Source organism: Eurosta solidaginis, chromosome 4 (genome assembly GCF_040869045.1).
Source record: "Eurosta solidaginis isolate ZX-2024a chromosome 4, ASM4086904v1, whole genome shotgun sequence".
NCBI lineage: Eukaryota > Metazoa > Arthropoda > Insecta > Diptera > Tephritidae > Eurosta > Eurosta solidaginis.
In genome coordinates this window covers 121440866-121459970 of record NC_090322.1, presented here as the reverse complement: position 1 = coordinate 121459970, position 19105 = coordinate 121440866, and the positions used below count along the sequence as shown (strand labels likewise).

The following is a 19105-nucleotide window of genomic DNA, read 5'->3' as shown; positions in this document are numbered from 1 at the left end:
GAGGAGGCAAACATTTCCCTTGTATTATTTTTTGTTATAGTTACTTTCCTATTTTGGTGTTGAAATTTCATTCCAGATTGATTTAGATACTGATCAAACAGTTTTACCTCCGCCATCTAAAAAGTTTGCCTTAGGTGTTGGCGGACAAGAGTTTCCCAAAGCGAGCACAACTTAAATGATCAAAATATTACACGCCTTTAATTTTAAAAATTCAATGCAGCGGAGAAGGAGCATAACTAAAACAAAGATTGAGCATTTTATAATGCAAAACAATGCAGGTGCGGTGTTTGATACGCCTTAACAAGTTAAATGCATTCATTAAACTACAAATAAAATATACGAATATATATATACATATAGATATATGTATTAACTAATTGACGATTCGTCGTACTATCCTTAAAGTAAATTTAAAACAGTGAAACATGCATGATTTACTGAAATTGCGGTATCAAACAAACGTAGCGTTATTCTTATAGACATAACGGTTAGATAAAAAAGAAAACACCTTTTCAACAAAATTGTATCACATTATCTTCTTGTTTATTTGAATCCTTTTTAGCGTTTTCTTTTCTGAAAAAATTGTTGCCTAAGTAAATGGTAAAACCATAATAGAGTTGCTCCTATCCCAGAAAATGCTCAACTTGTATAGTCCACGAAAAGAACATAAATTGCTACCCCTTGTATCAGCTGATTTTCACAAACGCGCTGTCAATAATTCATTAGCAATTATTGCCTCTATTCCAATTGTCTTCGCTAAAAATGTATGAAGTTACGAAAATTAATTGTCACGATCAGCTGGTTTAGCAGGGTTACACTGTCACGTCATTTTTTGCAGGGTAAAAGTGTAACGCTTTAGCGTTGCGAGCAGGCAACAATTTTCACAAAAGAACAAAATACCCCTAGGCTTTTTAGAATAGAACAAAATAGAGAAAAAAAGAAAACGCTATTATTATATATAGTGAAATCACAATTAAATCTGAGTTCTGTTATGAGCATTGTGAATTCATACAAGTGAAAAATCTTTCTATTCCTCCATTCCCATACCTACCGTCAACTAATAGCTGACAGGGAGAATGGCTATCGCGAATGGCCAGAGAATGTATTTTTTTTCGCGGTAAAAGGAAATGAAGCACCATGAACTGCGCGTGTGTATTTGAAACCAACTTTTCTTTTAAATGCGTGTACAAAAAATCCGACTACATATTATTAATCATTTTTGAAATTAAGTTAGTAGAGAAAATATGAGCAGCGAGCTAGGCAAACATTATAAAATATATAATTAAAGAAATATGCCAGTCGTTAAAAAAATGTTTGAAAAACACTATTGGGCAAATAATTTAAGTAATCGAACAGCGATTTAACAAGTGATCCAAGCTGTTTACTATAGTGAACGGTTTTTTTTTTTTTTTTAAACATTCGCCACTTGTATGAATTCACACAGGTTATGAGTTTAATTAAAAACTCCTTGATGTCAAGTAGCTTTTTACAATTTCTCTTCTTCAAACACATTTTTTGGAAATAAAATTTTAAGGCCACTTGAATTCTTTTCGTTAACAATTTCAGGCTTGTCAGAAAAATATTGATACATTGTTACGCATGCTTTGCTTTGATGCATTAAAAATTTCCAATCGGTAACTAATCGATACATTGATATATCGGTCGTTTTTTAAGCTAACTGTGAAACTCATGCTGTGTAAAAACTATTTTATAAGCTTTACACAACTTTTTACCCATATACGTTGAATGAAAAAATTAAAATGAATTTTGGGTTTTACAGGAGAAAAAAGAGCCATGAATTAAACGCAACTTTTTACGGTTTCGTTACAGTGTTCGAGACTAAAGAGAGAGACAAGTCTATGTTACGTAGAGTAATAGTACCTTAATTAGAAACGTTTCCCAGTCCTAGGTCTGATTTTTCAATGCCAGTTAAAACTACAGCTAAAGTTGACTAGAGTTTAACAATGCCATTTAAGCCGCTTATACTGAGATGAGCAAAAAATATATGTTATCGACCAAAGTGGCAAGGTAGGTTAAACTCTAGTCAACTTTAACACAATCACAATCGAAAATATAAAGTGAAAAAATGGAAACATTAAAATTTTGTATCATTTCACTTTTTCATAAAACGCGAATATACCTGCTGCAGAACATTCAACCATCAAAAGTATTTGTCCCACTTTAATAATTATTTCGCCAGTAATATGATTTTCAGTTTAATAAAGAAATACAAATATAATACAGTGCAAGCACTGGTGCATCATGCCCTCTGACGCGTCGAAAAAGCCGATGAACAGCCATGCTGAAAACATAGCACTGAAACTCAAAATAGTATTGTTTCAACATCATGATCATTAATTTACTTTTAAGAATTTCAATTTTAACCATAACAAAAACTAAATAAAAAAATATGGGTGTGTTCCAGTTGCAGTTTTCGCAGCAGTGTTAAGGCCGTGACACAATGACATTTTTCATAAAGAGGCGCTTAACACAAGCTTAAGGGCGAATTAATGGTGACTTATAACCATAAAGCCATAACCACATAAAACGGCTGATCGAACCTACCTTATGGAAATCAATGCAATCGATTAATGGTGCCATACCATAACGCTAACTCGATTACATTGATTTCCATAAGGTAGGTGTGATCAGCTGTTTTATCTGGTTATGGCTTTATGGTTATAAGTCACCATTAATTCGCCCTTTATGCATTCCAATAACATCGCCACAATCAACCAAGATGTTGCGTTTGTAACTATGAAAGAACTTCAGACTTGGCAATTGAAGTTTATTACGCCTTGCCCATTCACATACAAACGTTCGCGAAGCACTTTTGTAAACATTCTCCCTATACAACAAAAATACTTGCTAACATATTGTAACGAATTTGCTGCAATTCCCCTTATTTGCAATCTTCTGCCAACGTTCGTATCGCTAAATTGTTGAATAAATAACTCCAATATTGAATAATGGAAAAATGGCCTTTATTAAAGTACTCCTTAATAACCAAACTGACTATACTGCTATTGCTCGCTAGATAGCGTTTTAATCGAAACTGACTATAGCGCCTCTACCGCTGATGCTTTTATACTCTATGATTTCCTTGTGGCATCTTCTAGGACCTTCCAGAATTTTTCTTAGTCAGTTATAAATTTCTCAGCTACAACTACAGATGTATAGTTTTTATAGCTTCTCTCATACCCCATGCGCTTGTATGTGTGAGCGACACTTCCCCAATCACAATTGCATACCTTTAGGAGCATTTCAGATAAGTTATTTGCATGTGCTTGTGCGTTGCTTCTCAGCTGCGTATACGTACATATGTGTAGACATAATGATTGATTCGTTTATGTAGATACAAGTGACTGTCTGCTTTATTGTTGTTGTGACTTAATTTACTTAGCATCAGACTAGGGATGTGAGTATCACTTAGTGTTACTCATGATCGTCACACTGCCCTCCACCTAAGTCTGATCATCACGATCAGACAAATCTCCCGATCTAAATGCCGCTAGCATCTCCAAATGTACCACTCTTCTAGTCCGTGGTTTCCCAATGCATTGTATGCGGTAGATGGTATCGCTGATCTTCTTCACAACCTTGTACGGGCCTTTACAACTGCACCGAAATTTGGCTGGAACACCTTTCCGCCGGTGAGGGTTGTATAGCAGTACCAAATCTCCCTCCCGGAAAACTTCCGAATTATTTTCCTTGTCGTACCTGTGTTTCATCTTACTACTCATTATCCTGGATCGTTCCCTCGCACTCTGTTGCTTGGCCAATGAAGAACTACTTCGCAGAGCTTGATCTTGACGCATTGACTTTACATCATCAGTATCGTCTTGACGTTTCACAACAGTAGTGCGCGCTGGCTTGAAACCACCCCTGCATTTTTTCTGGAAAATTCTTTCAGTCGTTTTAGTGCGTCCATTAGGGTTTGTCAATGCCGGTCTTTTTCTCGCAGGTACTTTTAATTTCGCTTTATTTGGCCCATTCGATCCATCAACCTTTTCTTTTGACTTTCGTGGCCTTTGTCGAGTCTTTTCCACCATTACTCGATTACTACTGAACCCTTTCTCCAACTTGAAGTTAATTGGTATATCCTGGTTCTTATACTGCATAACCCTTCTCATAACCCTTCTCCAATATGACTTCATCAACGATCTCTGCCACAACGAATTTGTGTAGAACCATGACCTCCCCAATTAAGACTTCACATACCACTTCTCCCTGGACTTGGTTATACTCGCCAGTAATCGTACGCAATATTGCTCCAGGTAATGGCTTTACTTTCCTATTGACCAAATCAGATCGGATCAAAGAATGAGATGCGCCCGTATCTACAGTCAGTACACGCTCCTTGCCATCCAAATTTCCTTTGACGGTAAGACTGCTCGATTTCCTTCCAGTTTGCGATATAGGTATCACACGACATTCAATAGCTGGGGCAAGTTCTCGATCTTTACATTTGACTCGCTCTTGTTTATCTCCTCCAGCTTTGCGTTTACGACCAGCCAAGTTGGAACTACCATGACCGGTGCTGCAATGACGTCCAATGTGACTTGGGTAACCGCACTTGAAACACTTCATAACTCCGGCATTGTTTTGTTGTAATCCCTTCAGTGCTTCCAAAATTGTGTCTACCCAATCTGGTCTTTCCACTTCCACGCGATGAGCTTTGTATGCGGGCTTCCTCAAAAGTGACGCTGTTTCCAGTGTCAGTGCATGGGATACCGTTTCAGCAAATGTTGGCTTTGGGTTCGCCTATGTGGCTCGCTTCGTTTCGACGTCCCGTATGCCGTTAATAAAGCTCTGAATCTTTACCCTTTCAGTGTAGTCCATGGGTGCGTCCGCATTTGCAAGATGAGCCAATCTTTCAACATCCGAAGCAAACTCCTGTAACGTCTCATTTGCTTTTTGGTAACGGTTTTGCAACTCGATTTGGTATATCTGTTTTCTATGCTCGCTTCCATAACGTGTCTCGACAGCGGCCATCAATGCTTCATAGTTGTTCCGCTCTCCCTCGGGAATCGTCTGTAGGATTTCGGCTGCTGGCCCCTTCAATGCTACGAATAGAGCAGCAACTTTATCTTCAGCATTCCAGTTGTTCACTGCTGACGTCTTCTCAAATTGAAGCTTGAATACCTCGAAAGGAACAGAGCCGTCAAAAGATGGAGTTTTTACCTTCGGATTGCTCGCTGGAACAGCTGGGCGATTTAGTTGTAACTGTTGCATAAGACCTTTCAACGCTTCTATCTCGGCATCACTTTTGTCCTCGAGTTGTAAAATTTTTGCATCCTGCTCTTCCAGTTTCGCAAAGAGCTGCGATGATACCTGTTCCGAAATTTTTGTCGACATTCCAGATATACGTGCCTCTTGCGCTTCCAGTTGAGATGACATATACGTCTTCTGTTCTTCCAATTGAGATGACATTTGCGACGCCATTTCTGAAATGCGTGCCTCCTGTAACTCCAGCTGAGATGCCATTGTCGATGTTTGTACAGATATTTTGCTCGTCACTGTCTGCGGTGTTTCGTTTTTTCTTCCATTTTTGTTGTTGTTTTGTCGCTATCATGATCAAAGACATACTCCTCAGCATTGTAGATTCCTTCAAATACCATAGCTACACTTAGTCGTTTTTGTAGCTGGGATTTATCGCCAGAAGTAGCCAATCCACGGACTTCCAACTCCTTCAGTTGCTAGATCGTCAATTCACTCAACTTTGCCATGTCCAAGTTGTATTCCAAATCTTCGGAATTTATTCAACAATTCCTCTTCTGACACCAATTGTAACGAATTTGCTGCAATTCCCCTTATTTGCAATCTTCTGCCAACGTTCGTATCGCTAGATTGTTGAATAAATAACTCCAATACTGAATAATGGAAAAATGGCCTTTATTAAAGTACTGCACAATAACACTTATACTTTGCTTAATAACCAAACTGACTATACTGCTATTGCTCGCTAGATAGCGTTTTAATCGAAACTGACTATAGCGCCTCTACCGCTGATGCTTTTATACTCTATGATTTCCTTGTGGCATCTTCTAGGACCTTCCAGAATTTTTCTTAGTCAGTTATAAATTTCTCAGCACAACTACAGATGTATAGTTTTTATAGCTTCTCTCATACCCCATGCGCTTGTATGTGTGAGCGACACTTCCCCAATCACAATTGCATACCTTTAGGAGCATTTCAGATAAGTTATCTGCATGCGCTTGTGCGTTGCTTCTCAGCTGCGTATACGTACATATGTGTAGACATAATGATTGATTCGTTTATGTAGATACAAGTGACTGTCTGCTTTATTGTTGTTGTGACTTAATTTACTTAGCATCAGACTAGGGATGTGAGTATCACTTAGTGTTACTCATGATCGTCATAATATTTTGTGTCGTATTCGATTGTTATATTGCAGTTTTTACTTGCGAAAAATGTTAGAAAATTTACCAACCAGTGGGAAAAATAATTTCACTTGCAAAGTGTGTCAACACCCTTAACCAAAACAAATGTCACATCCTTCTTCTTATGCTTTGCTTGTAACAAAATTTGGGAGATGGCTACTTTTTATTATCAGATGGCGCCAGTGTCGCTCATTCTACCGTTCTCCATAAAAATGCGTGCAATCTACTCATAATGCATAAGCTTGTGTTAAACTCATCTATATGAAAAAGTGCTTATTGTCGGGGCTTTTACTTTTCCTGCGCCCAGCGTTTGTTGAATGAAATGAAAAATTTCCACTATGCTAATGCGGCACTTTATCAGCTTGAGTATTGTTGCTTATATCGATTAAGAAGCATTGTAGCAATATCGCTGTTATTATTTGGCGCTCCAACACATCCTAAAGTTTTAGGCCCACTTGCAGAATGGTTGGTTTTTGTTTTTAATTCAGAGTTCATTTAAAAAATTTGTGAAAAATGTATGAGTTTAACCCCTCATGTCAGGTTAACTCTGAATTAAAAATTTAACTTGCCATTCTGCAATTGCCCTTAGCAGTTTACAACGCTTCTCTCACCGTGTTCACAAAAAGTTTACGCTTCATGAGTAAAGGTTTTATAACACGAATCAGCAATCGAGCTACTTAAATATAAACAAAAATTATTAAAAATAAATAATCATAATTTGTAAATAAGTCATTTTGATCTTAGTTTTATTCTGATCCATAACTGTACATTTCGATGCATCGATAGTTTAATAATAATGCATGGATGTATTTTTCCTGCTGACATCTCTATAGAAGCGTATTAAGTATTAAGTGCTGCCGAATTTTTTTTTATGTGCCCAAAATATGATTTATATTCGTAAAACTTAGTGTTTTTGACGATACCACAAATGAAGCTTCAAGTATATATCTTTTTTAATAAACATGGGCACTATCCCGAAATTTAAGCAGACACCATCTCGGATTTTCCTTGTTTTTATTTATGTTTTAATAAATCAATAAGTTCAAATAAAATACATAATTTCTAGTTTGCCCAAGCTCATGATATTACATAATTCAAAAACTAAATTGTGATTTAAATATGTTGTTCCCTTTTTGGTAATATTTTAAAGCTTTCCAAAAAAATATTTTAACTGTTTCGCGTGTATTGAAGGAAATCAAAAAAGGCATTTAAGTTCCGTCTATTAAATTTTTTTCCAAACCTACATTAAGCTGGGCAATACTACAACCAATGACGTACCGTCAAAATTAAGATTGCTTTTGTTGGATCGAACAAAAAAATTCTTCTATGACATAAGAAGTTCTAAAATTTCCACTTTTCATTCGGAACTGTGACATAACATTAAAATTTATCATTCAATGTTGATGGCCACTAACTAAACAAGATCAATCTTAATCTAATGTCTGCACCTTGACGCAATAAATCCAGATAGGTGAAGTCAGTAGTACAACAACAAAAATTTGCAAGTCATAAGCCGTTCATGAATTTTATAGTAGAAGGGAGGGGAAATTTTTTGTACTGTTTTTCTATATTTTTTTCTTAGTAATGTACTTAATGCGCGGAAAAAAGCCAAACTCAATATATCTCCACATTGGAAACGGAGACATGAAAGAAAAAAGAAGAGGAAATGGGAAGGAAAAGTAGAGGAAGTTGGATTGAAGTCAGAAATGTAATGAGAACGAGAGGAAGAGTAAATGTACGAATAAGGGTAATAGTTTGAGATAAAATAGTAAAAATAGGTTAACAGGAAGAGTAAGAATAACATAAGGATAAGATTAAGAGCAATGGTGAGACTTAAACTTGGATAAGAGCAAAAGCGCGAAGATTCATGGTAGAATGAAAGGGAAATTGAATGATACGATTATGGTAAACTAGAAAATGCATAGGGGGAAGAAAGAAATAAGAGAGGAAGAAGAAGGTTAGGTGTTCAAATAACAATACCATAAACTTGCAGAAGAGGCACGCACACTCCCTAGGGAAACGCGAGTCTCTCTAGCTCAATTTCGATCTGGATACTGTAACAGGTTAAACTGTTACCTATCCAGAATCAACCCCGACAAACAAAATGTATGCTCTGCTTGAAATGTCTCCCCACATGACACCAACCATCTCTTCAATTGTAATGTGGAACCAACACCTCGTAACACCCCTCTCATTATGGACCGCCCCTGTTGAAACAGCAAGTTTCCTTGGACTCCCGTTAGAGGATATTGTGGACAATTTGTGATCGGTCGCACCTATTGGATGGGGCGAAGCACTGCTACAACAACAATAACAACAACAACAGGGTTAGGTAGAGGAGAGGCAGGTGGATAGACAGAGAAGGTTAGAACAATGATTGTCGGGTTTGATCATACAGCTGTGAGTATTTCATGTTTGTTTTTCCATCAGGTAAATCTATAAGCTCTGATTTGTCGAAGCATCGTTGCTGTAAAACCTCTGCCGCTAAATATTTTTACTCTACTCACCTCTTTCTGCTCAATGAGCCTACCTCTACGCTTTATTTACGTAGATAAATGTTGGGTCTTGGGACCGTGTAAAAAACATTTTGTAATATTGTCTCGCTTATGCTTCACGGTTTGCACCAGCTCTTTTGTTAGAGCAAAGAGCAAATTGTTTGTTGTCAAAAACAAAATTTATGAAATGAAAATTTTAATATTTCGTTAGAAAGAAAATCTAATATGTAGAAAAAATCAAAATCACAAGTCATCCTCATTCATGGCCCAAATATAACACAAAATTATGGCACTCAAATATTTTCCCTAATGAAAGTGTAATGCAATCCAACTTTAGTGCATTGTCCCTATTTAAGTTTTCAGATTTCAATAAAAATACAGTTTATTTATTTTCCGACTATATTGATCATAGAATTTTACATGATATTCATTCATTCAATGCAGCATATCCTACTATACCAAACTACATCACAAAGTAATTATTGGAATATAAGTTACATTTTAAGGCCCTGCATAACGGCAAAATAGCTTCTCGTGAGGGGTTAAACTCATAGGCGCATAGTCATAGACAAAATAAAATAGGTTTTAAATTTAGTTGCAGCTGTTTGATATAATTTTCTATGAGCTCTCTGGTAAAAAAGTTGTAACTAAATATAAAACTTATTTTATATTGATTATGACTATGCGCCATACATTTTAGACAACATTTACAATTCCCGACAGTATGTCAGTGCCATTCAGATAGCAACTTTACACAAAAATGCATTTGGACATCTTCGAAATGCATTTTAGCCCAACTTACATATGTATGTCATACAATAATTGTTTTGTTCGAGCCAACAAGAGGTGTCAAAATTTCGACGACCCCTATAGGTTTATTGCATGCCATGCAAATCGCCTCAGTCTAAACTACATGCTCATATTTTGAATATTCAAGTAAAAATGCTATACAGACAAGGGTTCTCAATGTATCTCATTTTTGTGATTTGTTAAACATACTTATGTAATTAGTATATGATTTATACCTTTGTAGTTTTGTAACAGTTCTGGTTTATATAAATTGCAGTTTAGTTTACTTTTATATATTTAGTCGTACTGTGTGTCATGCTTTATAATTTCTATAAATCAATTTTATTGTATGCTTAACACCATGATAAAATACCTACAATGTATAGCCGTTTCTGACATTATTAACGTTTTTTGCAATAAAAAAAATTTCTAATTTCTCAACTGCACACATACATTTTTTTCTGAAACAAAAACAAATTTCCATATTCTACTTTGTTTACTTTTTTATTTCTTTTTCTTCTGAGATTGATTTTTAAATATTATAATGTGCATGGAGAACGGTTATACCTCGTAAGTGTTTTTATCATGCCTAACACCAGTGTATTACAAATAAAAATGCTTAAACTTATGATATAATGTTTTACTTGTGATAGCCTTCTTTTAGTAATGCTTCACCCATTCAATAGGTGCAATCACTCCCGAAATATTAGTATATAATTTACACCTTTGTCCAAGGAAAATAGTTTCAGAAGCGATGGACCCATTTACACAGAGAGAAATTAAATGCTGAAAAAATAGATTCTGGTTAAAGGGTGCCCACCTCCCAGGGATTTAATAACTATGAGGAAATCAGGCAGCCGGTTCTATGTACCCGAGCGACTCAAGATCTTACCCGACCAATTATAATTTGTTGCGTTCCCCCTACAAATTGCCATCTCCCAGGAGATCCTTGCAGCGGGATTGGGCCATATTCTCCTGCTCCCTGAAGGTTTCGAACCCCATCCGGGGCCAGTACCTAATCCCTTTTTATGACGGTCACACTCTTGCCAGGGATGTTCTGGGCTAAACCACAAAATGCGTTGCCCCTGTAACTTTTACAAATCTTTCGTGGCACCTTGCTGTTCACGCCCAAGGGCATCCTGTAGTCTGCATATCAGCGCACACTGGTCGGTCTTATATGGAGTTGGTGGCCAAAAATACTTCCAGTAGAGATATCAACGTGAGACTTTGGTCACGGCTTTACAAATATGTGAGAATTATTTTTTCATAAAATTGGTGCGGGTGATACCCTCATTCCGAAAGTGTGTGGTTACTTTCACCGCATGCATACAAAAAGTAAGTAGATGTTGGTGGAAAAGTGGTAAGATGTGTCTATCGCAAATACAATGTTTAGTATGATTAAATAAAGAAATTAAAGTTATTAAAAGATCTTGCATACATAACAATAACAAAACAACAAACACACACACAATTTTACATTTGCATATGGTCGACTGGATAAAATAATGTCGTATGTTACATGTGAGCACATATAACATACGACAATCAGGGCTGTCATGGAATCCAAGTCGGTTTTGCATTTTGTCGGAATTACAAACCAATATTGATTTAAATTGGTGTCATAAAACCGTATTGGTTTTGCTCTTTTCGAATGTAAATAAAACCGATGTTCGAATCAGCTGTTTTGCTGTGCACCGGCAATTTTGATGATAATTTTTTGGCAAAATTTTATAAAATACTTGTTTTGTGCATTTAAACAGAAATAAACAAATTTATTGCATGAAAATGGCATCAGCAGTTGTAGCATTTATATTATTGGAAGAAGAAAGTTGCGAGAAGGTCAAAAGGAAAATTTTGAGATCGCAGCAATCCATTTGAGTTTCCAGAGACAGCATAATTAAAAATATCTCTTAATGTGGGTTTCTAAATATTTCTAGTGTATTTGCAGTTACATTTCACACTATCGCATAAACAAAGAGGCTTTCCGAATGGTATTGGACACCTTTGAAGGACGCTTAACTCGCTCGAAAATTCTGCCAGTGCTGCAACTAGCAGCTACGTTACGATTTTTAGCTGAAGAACACTATCAAAGATCAGTTAGCAAGGATTCTAGCATGAGTGTAGGTAGAAGCACGGTGTCAACGAATTTAGATGATGTGCTTCGTGGAGCCCTTCGCAATATCTGAATTTTTCTCCATAAATTCAGTCAAAATACTGTTTTGCATTGAATTTTTATGTTTTCCACTATTAAGAATAAAAATATATGTAAATTTACATTTACTTTTATAAAATAAACCTTTATTTACTTACATTTTTAGAAAAGACTCAACTGCAAGAGAAATACAACTATGAAAAAATCAAATCAAACAGCATTTAACTGATTGGATTGTTTCCGATAGCAAAATCGATATTATCGGATTCTGTGACACCTAAAACCGACACTAATACCAATTCGAACATTAAACCGATAACATTGGATTTCATGACACCAAAGTAATTTTTTTGTCGTTTTTAAATCCGATTCCGACAACAATTGGATTCCATGACAGCCCTGAATAATTTATCAGTGTGACGCTATCAGAAAACTGTCGCAAAACATAGTGGCAGAAAGTGGCAGCTGATATTAACATTTAGAATCTTAAAACCAGAGAATTTAAACACAATGAGAAGGCGTTTTTTTGGCATCCACTGCTTACGATCCATTTGCATGTGACACGTCTTGCACTTCACCACACACACTCCAATTTCAATGTTAACCAGTTAACAGCAGAAAGTTCTCTGTCAACAGTTTCAGCTGGTGTATAAATTCTCTGGATTTTCTCTTAATATGATTTCTTTGTGGGAATATAGGTATTTAGTAGGATTAATTAAATTTAAATTTTATTACTTGTAGCAATATATTTGCTTGTTTTATGATTTAATATGAATTTGAACTTAATTAATATAATAATAGCAATATATTTGCTTGTTTTATGTTGATGCAAATTGCAGAAATTTTGCTTATTTCTTTACAAACAAAAACCTATTCATATACCCAAAATATGCCCTTTCATGAAATGTATGTAAATTAATCATAGATTTATGAATTATCCCATCCCTTTTTGTTAATAAATTAAAATGTTAGGAAAATGTATGCAAATTGAAATATGCATGCAAATAGTGTTTTGCCGACGGCATTCGCACACTTGGAATTTCTGTGCACACGAAATCCATTGCATATTTATAAAACGTTAATTTGCATAAAATGTATGCATATTAACCATGAAGTATGAATTATTAATAAATTGAAAAATTGAAATAAATAAAATATTTGATAACAATTGAATAAATAAAAAAATATTTAGTTATTATTTGGACTAAGGTTGGGAGGGGAGGTACCTATAAAGAAATTTCCTAAAGCATTTTATATGTGTTATTCAGTACAATGATGTAAGTACCTATGTACTTGAATATTTTCAAAGGCAGGTTTGATAAGCCAAGTCAAACTTTAATACATTTGACCTGCCTCAAATCAACCCTTAAATATGTAAATAAGATCAACAATACACAAAAGACATGTGCCTGTTGATCAGATGTTGAGCATTGTATCATTGAATATATATGTATGAAAATACAAACCAAAGCAAAAAAGAACAAATGTACATACATATATACATATTCAATAATACTCCAATTAAAGGCAGGCATGTATAAAAAGCTTGGTCGCTTTGATGCTGTGGCAGTGTCTTAAGTTATTAATAAAACAACTTGTCGCTTTCCGCGTTATGAAGCGACCAAATCAATTATGGCAATCCGCGTATACGGCCATGGATATGTAAATATCAATGCTCGTAGCAATTAGCCGACGAAATACAATAGGCACGAGCCAAATTATGTGTCGTCGGTGGTTAAAAGTGTTGCCGTTTATACCTTTAATAACTCACAGCTAAAAGGGGAATTTATTATAAACTTAAAATAAACGAATTTATTGCTCTTTTGCGAAATAATGTTATATTTCTTCGCAAAATTACTTTAATTAATTTCGCTCCCATATATTAATTTGTATCTATGAAAATAATGTAAAATTCTTACTTTGTACTGACATGTGATAAACAAGTCAGCATATACAGTATGACGTCACAGTGCGAATTCGGGCCAGAAACGGGTAAAACACCACTCTTATGTAGCAACTGCAACACAGTTGTTTGGCTGCGTGACTGCGCGAACAATTTTTCGGCAGAATATGATAGGGGGTTTCAAATAGCAAATAAAAATGTCCTTAAGCTGTGACAACTCGGCAATTCAGGATATGAGAAAATTATTTGCAATAATTTATATGAACAATGGATGGAAATTTTTAGATTATATTGCTAATATGTTAGTGGACATTTACTAGGCAATATCTGTGCATGTTTATTTGCATTTTTTACTACCATATTAGTACATTCATACAGGCTTATAAATAGTTTGGTATTGTTCCAAAGGAAAAATGCGGGGTTATGAAAGTAGTTATGCTCGTCATAATGAATACCCCCAATATGCATCGAAGTTGGAATTTATAAAATCGCAAAAATGTGTCTTTTGACGATTTTATCAAATGCCATGTTGCCGAATTGCAAAATTCTATCATCAATTTGGACAACTTAAGAAGAAGAATTTATGAATGAAAAATCAAGAGGAAGCTAGTTTTCATGATTTTGTGATTTACATACAAAACATGAGCATACAAGTTACGTTCCTTCGGATTAAGGGAACAAAAAAAAATATATTTTTAGTCGGACAGCATGTCCGCATTTATTGAAGTCCAGTATAAACTTAAAACTAGTGATTACAAGTAATTGGTTTTTATAGTTATAAATTGCTCAATCAACAAAAATACTTAATATTAAATTGTTCATTTAAGAATGTTTTTTATTTCATGTAGCAGACGCAATAGTTAAAGTGCTTTGCAATCATTTCCTGTTTACCAGGTTTTGGCTATTACTGTTGATGCGACGATTATTGACTTTGGTCAAAATCGGTGCATGTGTTAAATCAGCAATTATTGCGTAAAAATTAATAAAGCTCGTGTTAACTAATTGGAACGCGATTTCCTGTTTATTAGTTTTAGCTATTGTTGATGCGGCGATTATTGACTTTAGTCAAAAATCGGTACAAGTGTCAAGTCAGCTATTGTTGGGTGAAAATTAACAAAGCTCGTGTTAACTCTTCCCCTCTTAAGTCGATTGCCCTCAATCGGCACAAATTTTACGAAGGGAAAAAAAAATAAAATAAAAATCATATAGTAACTTGCAAATATGGGTTTTTAGGTACGTCTGCTACACGTTCCGTAGTTGCGTGGTACTTTTTTTTATTTTTATTGTAGAAAATTAGAGTGGCCATAACGATAATGGTAATAATTATTATGTTGGTACTTATGCTAATTACATGTTTTGTTATATTATCTTTTACTAGCAACTGAATATCGCTTTTATGCTCTAGATGGCTTACATATAAAGTCTCAAGTTTTAGATTTAGATTTGTTTCGTTACTATCTTTGATATTGGTTATTAAGTTCGGTAGAACAAATGTATCGTAACTTCTTAGGTTTAGATTGCTGTAGGTTATGTTGTATATTACAATTTTACAGTTTTCAAATTTTATTAGGAATGTGCCTTTTTGCATGAATTTTAGTTTATTGCAATCATGAGATATATTTCCATTAAAGTGTTTTAGTATTAATATTCCTGGTTCAATTTCTACAACTGCGGGTTTCGTTAAATATTTCAATTTACATTGAGCTTGCCTGAATTCTAAAATGTTAATAAGACATTCGTCATTTTTTTTGATCAAATTTTTCTCAAAGTTATTTTTTACATCTGAACTGTATATGTAATTTTTATCATCCACGAGTACTTCATACTCATTTAGTACAATTGACTTGTTTGAGGCGTTGGGAAGGGGTTCGAATCTTATTTTGGATAGGATGTTTGTGGAAAATTGCGGGATGAGTAGGGTGAGTATAATAATATTCTCTTGAAAGATGACAGCGACCTTGATATTCCTATAACTGTCGTAGTCCTTGATTAGGTCTAGTTCAGTTTGAGTCACTATGTCGGTAGGGACTATACCTAGTTTACTAGAAAATATGATCTGTTCTATATCGTTTATGTGATTTCTTAAGAGTGTTATGTCATTGTTAATCCTGTACGTATGGTCGATGAACTGAACTTCGTCTTCTAATGTTTGTATTTTGTTTAACGTGGAATGCCGAAATGTACCTATGTAGTCACTTATAAGAGCTTGTTGCCTATTTATATGGGTTGTAATATTGTCTATCTGTTGTGTCAAGAAACTGTTAAACCGCGTTAGATTGATTGCATTGTCCGTGATTGTCCGTTCATTATTGTGTACCTGATCTAGCGCGTTTTTGATCTCTCGTTCGTCGTCACTGTCCATAGAACCTGCTATGAATTTCAAGCCTTTACCCAGTACGTTAATTAGTCCTCGCCTGGTTTTTGTGTGTGGGCGCAACCTATCTATTTTTGCTCTTAGCAGGAGAAAATTTTCGTTGATGGACTCCAAAACTTGCGTGTCTTCAAAGGAAGTTGTCTTTAGAATTTTTATGTTGTCCGTGATACGTAACATCGTGTCCTCGTATGTAGTTAAGTTGATAAAATGTAGTACCTTGTCGTAATGGTTAATCGTCTTTAGTTCTCCTGTCTTGATTGGTACATATCCGTTGTTGTTCGTTAAGTCCTGCACACTAATTTGTTGGCTTTTGACACCAAGCACGAGTGTCCAGAGGAAGACTGTCGTTAGTAGCATTTTTCTGTGGAAGTTAGGGTAATTGGTTTAGCATTGTCTAATGTTTTTCTTGTGAACTATCCTGCCTGACTTTGTTTTAATGGTTGTGTTATGGTTCTCTGCTACAATTTCTTTCTTATACCTAGCTGATAACTTATTTCCTAATCTCCTATTTATTTTTACGAATATAACGTCTCCTTCTGAAAAGGTTTTCGGGGTTTGTCTATCTTTATTGTGATAGCAAAGATCCTGCTGTTGTTTTTTCTGTAGTTTCTCTTTGATTTCCTGCCTATCTTTCTCTAGGAGGTCGGGGTCGCTACTAATTCTTCTCCCAAAAAATATTTCAATTGGTTTTTTTCCTGTCGTGGAATGCACCGAGTAATTATACTCTTTAACGGATTTTTCTAATAATTCACTGAAGGATCGGTGGCTTTTCTCCACTTGTAGACAGCGCATTATTTCCTGTAGGGTGGAGTGAAAGCGTTCGACTTGCCCGTTCGAACAACTAGTATATGGAGGTGTTCGATATATTTCTGTACCGAATTCGTTGTTAATCATGAAGTTTTTAGACTCTGAGTTGAAGGATCTCTCATTGTCCATTACTATTGTTTCTGGTACTAAGGCAAAGAGGATATCCCTTATTGGTTGCCTTATGTCTTCGGCTGCTTTGGATCGAATAACCTTTGCTACTGCATATTTGGAAAATTTATCCACAGCTGTTAGAATTAGTTGTTTACCCATTATTAATATGTCCATATGGACTATTTGGCCTGGAAATTGTGGAATAGGTGTAGCTTGTATTTGAGTTTTTGGTGGATTACGCTCGTATTTATTTTCTTTGCATGTAACGCACGATTTGATAATTTTTTTTATTTTATTTGTCATTCCAGGAAAGTAATACCTTTCCAGAATTTGTGTTTTATTTTCTTTGCTATTCCTGTGGGCTCTATTATGTGTTCTAGTAATAATTTCCTCCTGCTCTTTTTCATCTGTTACGTTCTGAACCTCTACCTGTGTAAACCTGATGCGATATTTGCTGAAATGAACTGGGTATAATTCCTGTATTTTTCCCATTATGGGTTCCTCCGTTTTAATGCAGTTTATTACTGATGGGTTGAGGTATCTCTTGAGGATTGAGATAAGCGTTTGATGGGAGAATTCTGGTTCTTTAATTATATGCTGATGGTATGTTGGGAATATTATTTTAAATTGGTAAGAGGAAACTTCGTCGTTTTTAAGAAATATTTGATTTTTGAAAGCGTTAATAGGTACTTCGACACTATATATCAGATTATGAGATGAACTGTCATCTGAATTTGTTGCCATAGACAAAGTGTTAACCTGTGTTTCATTATGGGGTATTCTTGATAGGGCGTCGGCCACTACATTTTGTTTGCCTGGCTTATAAAATAGCTCGTAAGAGTATTCCTCGAGAGCTGCCTTCCATCTTTTCATTTTTGAGTTGTTATTTTTATTGCTAAGTGCATATGTGAGCGGCTGGTGGTCGGTAAAAATTTCCACCTTGGCCGATCCATACAAAAAATTTCTAAATGAGTTTAAGGCCCAGATTATGGCTAACATTTCTTTCTCGTTAGCTGCGTAATGTTCCTCCGCCTTACTTAAGGTTCTTGAAATGAAAGCCAATGGCTTAGAATCTTGGGATAGAACGGCTCCAAGAGCAAATTTGGAGGCGTCTGTTACTAGCTGAAAGCTTTTATTGTAATCGGGATATGCAAGTACGATATCCTCGGAGGTAAGCGAGAGTTTTATATTGTTGAAGGCTTTTATGGCATCTTCATTCAAACTTATATTGACTTTCGAAGATTTATTTTTGGATATTCTGCCTTCTTCCCCTCTTAGAAGAGATGTTAGGGGTTTTGCTAACTTTGCGTAGTCTTTTATGAATCTACGATAATATCCTGACATGCCAAGGAAACTTCGAAGCTCTTTTAAAGTTGTGGGTTGCGGAAAATTTGCAATTGCTTCGACCTTCGCGGGATTTGTTCTAATACCGTTTGGAGATATAACATATCCCAGGAACTCAACTTCTTTCTTAAAAAAATTACACTTGTCCAACTGGACTTTCATATTGGCCTCTTCTAGGGTTGCAAATATTTTCCTAATGTGATTGAGGTGTTCATCCTCAGTTTTACTGAAAATGATTATGTCATCGATATAGACGTAGCAGTACTTTGCTATATGCTCGCGAAGTATGTCGTCTAAGGCTCGTTGGAAAATAGCGGGAGCGTTTTTAAGTCCGAACGGCAAACGAGTAAATTCGTATTTGCCACCTTTTATTGAGAATGCGGTTTTTTCGATGTCAGATTCCTTTAGAGGAATCTGGTGAAATCCGCTTTTCGAGTCTAAAACGGAGAAAAATTTACTTTCTCCAAGGTTTGAAATTACTTCCGATATTTCGGGTATAGGGTATTTATCAGCCATTGTAACTGAATTCAATTTTCTATAGTCTATGACCATGCGATACTGTTATTACCTTCTGAGTCTGTTTTTTTAGGTACGATCCATACGGGTGAATTATACGGGGATCGGGATGGCCTTATGATACCATCATTCAGTAATTTCTTTACTTGTGATTCTATCTCGCCTTTTAGCGATGCTGGGTACGGATAGAATTTTGAATATACAGGGGAG

The 19105-nt window shown here is 35.5% G+C and overlaps 1 protein-coding gene across 5 annotated transcripts in view; it reads left to right on the top strand.

Moving 5' to 3' along the window:
* CoRest (REST corepressor) overlaps positions 1-10316 on the top strand; it is a 49177-nt gene extending 38861 nt beyond the window's left edge. For 4 of the 5 annotated variants that reach the window (XM_067782693.1, XM_067782692.1, XM_067782694.1 and 1 more), the window contains one exon: positions 77-10316. In XM_067782693.1, coding sequence (XP_067638794.1) covers positions 77-175 — 99 coding nt within the window. In that variant the 3' untranslated portion in view covers positions 176-10316. The remainder of the gene's footprint in view (positions 1-76) is intronic. The other variant, XR_010952875.1, reaches the window with a different exon arrangement.
* Positions 10317-19105: the final 8789 nt, after the last annotated feature.